Source organism: Crocuta crocuta, unplaced genomic scaffold, assembly GCF_008692635.1.
Source record: "Crocuta crocuta isolate KB4526 unplaced genomic scaffold, BGI_CrCroc_1.0 scaffold80, whole genome shotgun sequence".
Lineage (NCBI taxonomy): Eukaryota > Metazoa > Chordata > Mammalia > Carnivora > Hyaenidae > Crocuta > Crocuta crocuta.
In genome coordinates, this window is record NW_027527559.1 from 2737180 (window position 1) to 2746150 (window position 8971).

The following is an 8971-nucleotide window of genomic DNA, read 5'->3' on the forward strand; positions in this document are numbered from 1 at the left end:
CCATTTGCTGCCACAGGGTCTGGAAACCCTCTCCCCACACCTCTTCCCCCCCCACCCCCCGGGGACACATAGACACCATCTTGTCCTCCATGAGCCGAAGCCCGGGCCCTGGGTTGTCGCATCCTGAAGCCGGTGCTCCTCGTGGGCCAGCAGACGTGCGGCACGTACGTGTGGGACACCGTGGACACAGAGCACACTGTTTACCATTATCCCCATCACTACCACTTTCTTCCTTCCACAGGGAATTCAGCGTGCAGCCTGGGGGGGTCCCTACTACACTGGAGCCCACACCCCATCTCCCCGAAGCTGCCCCAGGACCCCACATGGACCCGGCTTGCTGACCAGACGCCCAGGCACGCTCTCCTCACACCCAGAGATCTCTGCTGGGCTCCTTGCCCCCAAGATAAGTACCATTAATCTAACAATACCTCCTGCATAAATTAACACCTTCCATACCTAGAAAGTGTAAACCCACAGGTAACTGCTGTTCATGAACTTCAGGACTAATCTTCCTTTCTTTCTTCTAGACCGGACAACTTGGCAAGAGTAAATCTCAGACTAAATACCCTAAGAGCAAAAAATAGCAAATTGTACTTTCTTTTCTGTGGAAAGACACCCCCGCCCCGTTTTGGAGCCCTAAATCACATTAGAGCGTTGCAAAAGTCTCCGAGGTAATTAACCCGTGTTGCTTCACATTCCTGGTGTGGCAATTGTTTAAGACGCAACTTTTATAAGGGACCAGAAGAGAGCAGTGAGGGACATCTGACTTGCTGAACTGGAGGGTACCCAGGAGGGAGGGCCCTGCCCCGAGGGCACAGAGCAGGCCCAGGATGACGGTGTTTTCGGGAAAGGCCAAGTTCAGTCTGAAGATGCTTCCGCTTCTGCTCTTACTCTTCCTGCAGCTTTCCGGGGCCTTTCCGGTGCATCGGGGATCCCCGGAAGAGGAGCCCACGCAAATTGTTCAGGTACATTGATCATCCGGCAGGTGGGTGGTTGATACCGCTTATTAGGAAATTGTGTGCGTTGTTCCTTCTTTTCCAGTTAAATCAGCCTGAACAGAATTGTGTGGATGATTTGTCTGGGCTTGAACGTCTCGTTTTGGGCATTTGAAGGGATCCAAGTGGGGCTCGTGGAACCCAGAGAAGATATCGCTGTTGGGCCTCCTCTGGCTGGGGAGCCCGTTGCTAAGCAATGGTTTTAATTACAAAACTAAATGATTTTCTTTCTCGCGCGCGTACTCTATGTCTGGTGTTGTCTGTACGGACTTGTCTTTGAACCCAGAAATCTCAGGCGGACCAGAGAGCATGAGGGCAGGAAATCAGAAGGAAGTAGAAATCATTGTGTAGTGCAGTGAGATTTCCTCTCCGGACTGTAAGGCTGTTTATAAACTATTGGACGCACCATCAAAGCAAAACCCATAGCTATTTCCATTGTTCCACGGTACAAGAGTCAGGCCGTGTTTTGAAGAAACACTGGGCATGCTGTCACGGATTTGTCGCGCACAATTTTCTTAGCACTGCAGTTTTAGAAAAGCATTCTTCTTTTTGCGTTTTCTGTTTCCTTTCCTCTTGAATACACCCTGCACTGGGAGTAGTAAGCCCCAGGCTAATAGCTAGAGCTCGCGAGGACTTACTCTGTACAAGACACCCCGCTAAGCGTTTCCGAACACCGTCTCCCGTCAACCTCGCTGCAGCCCTGCGCGGGGGGATTATTATTCCCACTTTGAAGACTGAAGTAAATCTTAAATCAGTTCTGTGATGTGTCCAAAAGCTCAGTTAATCTAGGGCAGAGCTAACATTTGAACCCAGGCCGATCCGAACCCGCAAGTGCTGTTGTGTGTCACTGGCCAATGTGCTCTGGCTGCTGCAGGTCAGAGGAGGAAGACTCAGAGTCTGCTTCCCACCCTCAGAACCTTTACTTGCTATGCAGAGCTGGCCGCTTCCAGAAATGCCGTGGTGGATAAAAGGCTAATGTCGGTGACTGTGCCATTGTCCCAAACCTACCTGGAGTTCTTGCAAAGCTGTCACTTCTCCCTTGAGAAGCATCAGGAAAGTCTGGGACCTGAATTGTCATCTTGACAATTTCCCTCCATCCATGCACCTCCATTTCTTAGTGACAGGGACTAAAATTTCTCTAGAGGAGCAAAAAGGCATATAAAAGAGAATCTGCACTGATGCAATTAATACCTCAAGAAATCAATAAATGTTAGGGGCACCTACCTGTGTGGCTCAGTTGGCTAAGGGTCAGACTCCTGATTTCAGCTTAGGTCATGATCTCACGGTTCGTTAGTTGGAGCCCCACATCTGACACTCAGAGCTGACAGTGTCAGCAGTGTCTGCTTAGGGTTCTCTCTCTCGCTCTCTCTCCCCCTCCCTCCTTCAGTCAAAATAAATAAACTTAAAAAAAATTAAATCAGTAAATGCCAGCACTACTTATACAGTCTCCTGACTACGTATGAGATTTTGCATGAGGACTTGGACCTCATCCCTTATGAAATAGCTATTTTTTTTATGTATAAACATTACCTGGAGCGCCGAATGAAGGGGCCGTGCTGACCAACAGACTGCATTCTCTCAAAGCCGACTTACAAGTCTGTGTTTGTTCCCATGATGACCAGTTTCTTAGACTGTTGAGGGTGACTTAGGAGGAAGCCAGAAGGCACAGGGACCTGATGGAAGTGACACGGCGAGTCCCCTTACGTGTCTCTCTTCGCCCAGGCTTACCTGGAAATGTTCTACCAGCTACCACGGAGTGAATATCCGTCCGAAAGGAGGAACACCACCAGTGTGATTGTTGAGAAGCTCAAAGAGATGCAGCGATTCTTTGGGTTGAATGAGACGGGAAAACCAGATGAGAAGACCCTGGAGATGATGAGGAAGCCTCGCTGCGGGGTGCCTGACAACGGGGACTTTATGGTAACCCCGGGGAACCCCAAGTGGGAACGAACTAACCTGACCTACAGGTGAGATTCTGAGCTTCAGAGTTCATTAAGGGTGTTCACGAGCATGTGGTGTGCCAGGCACTGTTGTAGGATGCAGGGCACACAGGACACTGTGTCCTCACCCTGGGGAGATCAGGGTCTAGTGAGTGAGGCCAGGAGGGAAAGAGCAAAGACCCCACAGGCTGTCCTCACCCCAAAGCCTGATGTTTTTGTGCTCCTCCTCCAGCGGCCTAAGGGACGACGGCAACGTCAGGCTGTCCCTGCGTGAACCCCACTCAGGCCCTGACAAAGGCTTACTCATTACCCTCCATGCATCCCGATGAGAACGATCTCTGGAATACCATGATCTGCTGAGTATTGAGCAGAAGGTTCTATGTGTATTTAGTCCCACAACAGCCCTATGAGAGGGAGCTATGTTACGATTCTCTTCTTAAGAATAAAGAAATTGAGTTTAAAGATATGGGGGGACTTGTCTATAGCCCTGAGCCCTGCACCCCTTCCTTAGACCCTGTCCAGGGCAGTGTGTCACATACACCACTCGCTCCCAGGTGGATGAGCTCCGTCTGGTGACATGCCATGTTCTCATTTCAAAGGATCACGAAGTACACCACGAAGCTGCCAGAGACTAAGGTGGAATACGCCATTAAGAAAGCCTTTGAACTCTGGACGAAACCATCACGCTTGACCTTCACCCAAATCTCACAGGGAGAGGCAGATATCAATATCGCTTTTGTCCAAAGAGGTAGGCCCTCTGCCCTCGAGCTCAATTTTACTTTCCCGGGCTAACCAGAGACTCAGCAAGGACCTGATACAGACAGTTTTATTTCAGATCATGGTGACAATTCTCCTTTTGATGGACCCAATGGAATCCTTGCTCATGCCTTTCAGCCAGGCCAAGGCATTGGGGGAGATGCTCACTTCGACGAAGAAGAAACATGGACCACAGATTCCAACAGTAAGTTAACCAAGGTCATGTCAACATGCAGCTTCTGAATAAACTTTGTCACATTAGCAGCACCACCTACATACATACACATACATCCAAGCTGTTGTAACATTTCAAACCACACAAACGGACCATTTTAAAATTTTCCTACCTCATAATATTAAGTCCATTCAGGTTTTTAAAAAGCCCTAAGGCTAATTACTGACCTTGTTTCCTAGGATAGAAATCAAAAGGCTATGCATGATGGGTAAATCCTTCCTGGTCCTGTTTGTATAAATAAAGTTTTACAGAAAAAGGATCCCTTTGTTTATGTATCATCTATGGCTGTTTTCATGGTACAACAGCAGGGTTGAGTACATCCTACGGAAGCCATGTGGTTCACGAAGCCTAAAATATTTACTATCTAAACCTTTACAGAAAAAGTTTGCTGACCGCTACTTTAGCCTGTATCTTTCTTTTTTTTTTTTTTTTAATTTTTTAAAATGTTTTCTTTATTTCTGAGAGAGAGAGACACACAGTGTGAGCAGGGGAGGGTCAGAGAGAGAGGGAGATACAGAGTTTGAAGCAGGCTCCAGGCTGTGAGCTAGCTGTCAGCACAGAGCCCAACGCAGGGCCTGAACCCACGAACCCACAAGATCATGACCTGAGCCCAAGTTGGATACCCAACCAACTGAGCCACCCAGGCGCCCCTGTATCTTTCTTTTAATATTCTGAAATGTAATGATGTTTGGAAAAGGCCTTTATTTTTGGAAATCCAGAAATAATTGGGTTCCTTTAGGAAACTCAACCCTCGTTGTAGAAAACTATCCCACTTAGAAAAGAGCCGCCATCTTTCTTGTTGAATTATTTCATGTTGGCGGAGCTCTTTTTCAGTGGTGTGTTCCTGTGTGACAAACCATCCCTTTCAGGAGAAGACTCATAATAAGCAAAGTCAGATCACCTGAAGGGGAAGGATTGAAGATAAGCACAGGTATGTTCAGATCGTGTGGTACTTCACAAGGCCACGGGTAACAATACGCTACAGAACACTTCCTAGAAAATAGGAAAGGAACCTTTTATCCTTGCTTGGGACTTGTTCCCCCCACCATTTTCTCCACATACATGTGAATGTTTATTCTACCCAAGTCCCTGTGCTAGCAGGTGTGTGTCCCCTAGGACAGGCAACAATCTCCACTACTAAGAATTCCTCTTGCCCTCCCCCCTGCTCCACATGGTCATTACCTCTTACCTGAACTAAATGATACAGATTCCCACCTGGACGGTTTACCTCCAGTCTCTGCTCCCTCTAATTCTTCCTAGCATGGCAACAAAAATTATACTTGGAAAGCCCATCTTGGACTACATTACTCTCCTGCTTAAACTTCTAGTGTTTATGTTTTCTAGACCAAATTATCTCCAAATACCTTTCCTTGGCACTGAAGGCTCTTGGTAGTTTTGCAACCTCCTCTCTCATGGCTGTCTTCCTGTTTCACATGCCGCAGCCACATTGTGCACTCGCTGTTCCCACATCACACCACATGCTTCCCAACCTCCCTACATTTCCTCACATTGCACCCCAAGGGCCCCTTTCAAAATCTCTTTCTGTGCTGTGTCACATACCACCCCCGTCTTGTCTTGCAGCTGGAAACGAGGACTTTCCCCTCAGAATCCTGACAGTCTTGTGTCTCCTTCTCTAGCTGCTCTCCTCATTGCTCAGTGCCATCCAGGTTGTTGGCATTCCTCTCTCCTTCTGGTCCGTGCACCATGACAGGTCCCTCAGATTCGTTTGGCACTCAGGTCCCGTCACTCAGAGCTGTTTCTGAGATGCATTCATGAATGCAAAAATACAAGGATGTGATGGTCAAGACAAAAATGCCTTGGAGCATGGGTAGAATTGCACTAGGCTAATTATCAACAGGAAGCTGAACATCGTAGTCAGAGCATGGGTCTTGCCCTTATGCCTGGATTTGACCCCAGCTCTCCCACTTATTATTGCAAGACCCATAAGGAGAGAACTGAAATCTGTGGGATTCAGTTCCTTTACTGTAAAAATAGTTCTGATGATACTTCATACAAATATTGCAAGGACTAAATAGTAGTATACTTTCTAGCATAGGGAGTACTCTACAACCATAATTACTATTTTTTAAGAGATAGGTGTGTAACAAAATGCTCAGCATGTCTGTGAGATGGCCAGAGTGAAGGATTCACATCACGAGTCAAGTCCTCACATGTCTGCTGGGCGAGTGAGGAGGTCTTAGACTTGGCCAGGAAGCTCCGGTGCTATTTGCTAGGAGTATGAGCCTTGGAAGTTTGGGATCCCAGCTGGGAAAAGCAGTGTGCTCCTGGAAGTTGGAGATGGGGGAGGAGCAGGGTTTGTGTCTTTCTGATGGAGAATCCTTGAAGCTGCTCGGAGAATTGAGAATCAGCGAAGAGCTGGTGCCCGGTGATGGGTGATTAGGGAGGCAAAGCGGGTCCACCTGCATCTGAAGCTACTCGCTGCCCAGAGGCATTTTTTCTAACTACCTGTTCATGAGACTGGAGGCTGAAGAGGCCTGCTGAGTGTCAGGAGAACGTGATGGCCCTGCCATCATGTCTCTCAGCCTCAGGTCCACACTCGTGGAATACCAGCATCAGAATGAAGGCAGCTTTTCTTGGTTCTAAGATTTGATGAGACACTCACTTAGTCTGAACCTCTCACTCCTACCTTGATTGATTCCAGCCTCCATTTCTTCAGGAGCCTGCAGGGAAAATGCAAAAGACAGGCATGGGAAGAGCGGTTTCTCCAGGCACTTTTGGCTTGGAAGCTGCATTCCTTGAGATCATATTTTCTCCACCCTTGGATCCACTTGGAGCCATTCCCCACATGTGCTTGCATTGCAGATTATAATTTGTTTCTCGTTGCTGCCCATGAATTTGGCCATTCCTTGGGGCTGTCTCACTCCACCGACCCAGGTGCCTTGATGTATCCCACCTATGCTTTCCGTGAACCCAGTAACTACACCCTCCCCCAAGATGACATCAATGGCATTCAGGCCATCTATGGTAAGGTCATTGGAAGAACCCTATGGTACATGGTGAGGCGTAGGCACGTCAAGGATGTTCTTCCCGGTCTTGTCTGTGGGGGTGGAAGTTGGAGGGTTGCTGGGGGTCTTCTGGAGGAAGGTACCTGTCAAATTTGGTGGATACACACCATAGAGTAATGCTAGGCAGGGACACCATTGAATTAGATGTGCATGTGGCAACAACAGAGATGGGTCTTTAAAACTTTGTGCTTCGTGGAAAAGAAACAGAATGATGCATATTACACAGTGTTTAGATTGCACAGTATATGATTCCACATATATTAAAGTGCATATAGGCAAAGAAGGCATTTCAAGAAACATGCCAGCAAGCAGATAAATCCTGCACATAATAAACACATTGTCTGTGGAGAACAGAGCGGGAATTGCAGTGGAGGATGCAGAGAAAGAAACATCTTTTAAGGACGTTGCTGATGCTCCTTAGAGAGGGACTTAAACAAGTCGAGACCTTGTACATCTCCTCTCTCTGCCCTCATGGGCTCTAGAAGCTGTAAGAATGAGAAACCTTTGAGAAGGTCAGAAGGTCTGTAAACCAGTGTGGAGCGGAGTTGGGGACAACATCACAGAGCCAGGCACACCAGGGACCACAGTTCGGGAACCTTCTCATTACGATAGAATTTTCCAGAATGACGAGACCTGCTCTAACCTCCCCAACTCCTTTCCCCCCAAAACACCTCCTTCCTTTTCCCATCAGTGTTTTCAATTTTCTTAACTACCAGGATAGCTCTTTATTCTACAGTGAAAAAACACATGAAAACACAAATACTCATAGGGAAAAAAATACAGCTAGGAGATGACTTAGGTTTATGCTACAGGTTCAAGGACCAATACCAGTTCCTTTCCTAAAGGTGGATTTGGCGGGGAAGCAAGAAATTGATAGTGAGTGACAAAAATGAAGAAAGAACCAAGGAGGGGGAGAAGGATGGGATTCAGATTTTAAAGTAGAGGGCTGGGGGTGGGAGGAGGCAAAGAATTCAAATTGCTTTACTTCACGTATTGACAGGGAACTCTCTCTCTGAAAATCACCATGGTTAATTGAAATAATGATAATAAGTTTAAGAGGGCCAAATGCACATTTCCTTCAATGCCTTGAGAGATAGTGTGGCAGCGTTTCTCTCCATGCAGAAACACTTCCCTTTCTGAGGAGGGTCAGGGCTTCTCCAAGAGTCACACTGGACTTGGGCTTAAAAAGCTTCTTCTTTTTTTTCTTTTGTTTTCTTGTTTTTTGTTTGTTTGTTTGTTTTTGTTAAGGACTTTCAAGCAACCCTGTCCAACCGACGGGACCAACCACACCCACAGCCTGTGACCCCAATCTGTCGTTTGATGCCATCACCACCCTCCGTGGAGAAATCTTATTCTTTAAAGACAAGTATGTTGAACTACTTCTTCCTTTGACTGGCATAACTTAGAACTGGATTCTAATTGAGTCCCACATCACATGTCACTCAGCTTTTCCTTTGAAATCTGTGCACGTGCACCTCACTGGAAGGGACCATGTTTTCTGGGTAACTTGAAAAATCCAGGAAAATTACTAAAAAAAGAAAGGAAAGAGAGAAAGAGAAAGAAAGAGAGAAAGAAAAGAAAGAAACGACCTCAAACATGCATACACATTCAGGTGTTGGTGGCAGTGTCACAGATGCGGGCTCCACCTGTGAGTTTACCAGACATGAAACCTCACCCAGTCCCATCCACCCAAATTCAGTCCAGTAAATGGGAACTATCCCTTCAGAAGCTGGAGGGAAAATCATCTCCCTGGTTGAATTATTCAGTTTTCCGTTGGCTGCTTCGTGATTGTACCACCAGGGGCTGAGCATACCTCAGTCACGTTGTAGGGACTACAGTGAGATCAGGGTGTGAGCAGGGGACGGGACAAAATGTAATCGGACAAGGTCACACCTGTGACCTCCCCTAAACACTGAAGCGCCCACCACACGAACGCCATCCCTGTAAAGGTGGTCACTGCGCTGGGACCCTCCCACGCACCCGGGACGTCTCCCACGCGCCCCCCGCCCCCTCCCACGC

The 8971-nt window shown here is 47.4% G+C and overlaps 1 protein-coding gene across 1 annotated transcript in view; it reads left to right on the forward strand.

Moving 5' to 3' along the window:
• Positions 1 to 761: 761 nt before the first annotated feature.
• LOC144236095 (neutrophil collagenase-like) overlaps positions 762 to 8971 on the forward strand; it is an 11061-nt gene continuing 2851 nt past the window's right edge. Inside the window, exons 1-6 of the mRNA XM_077769715.1 lie at positions 762 to 965; positions 2718 to 2962; positions 3535 to 3683; positions 3771 to 3896; positions 6750 to 6911; positions 8201 to 8318. Of these exons, the coding sequence (XP_077625841.1) occupies positions 831 to 965; positions 2718 to 2962; positions 3535 to 3683; positions 3771 to 3896; positions 6750 to 6911; positions 8201 to 8318 (935 nt within the window). The 5' untranslated portion in view covers positions 762 to 830. The remainder of the gene's footprint in view (positions 966 to 2717; positions 2963 to 3534; positions 3684 to 3770; positions 3897 to 6749; positions 6912 to 8200; positions 8319 to 8971) is intronic.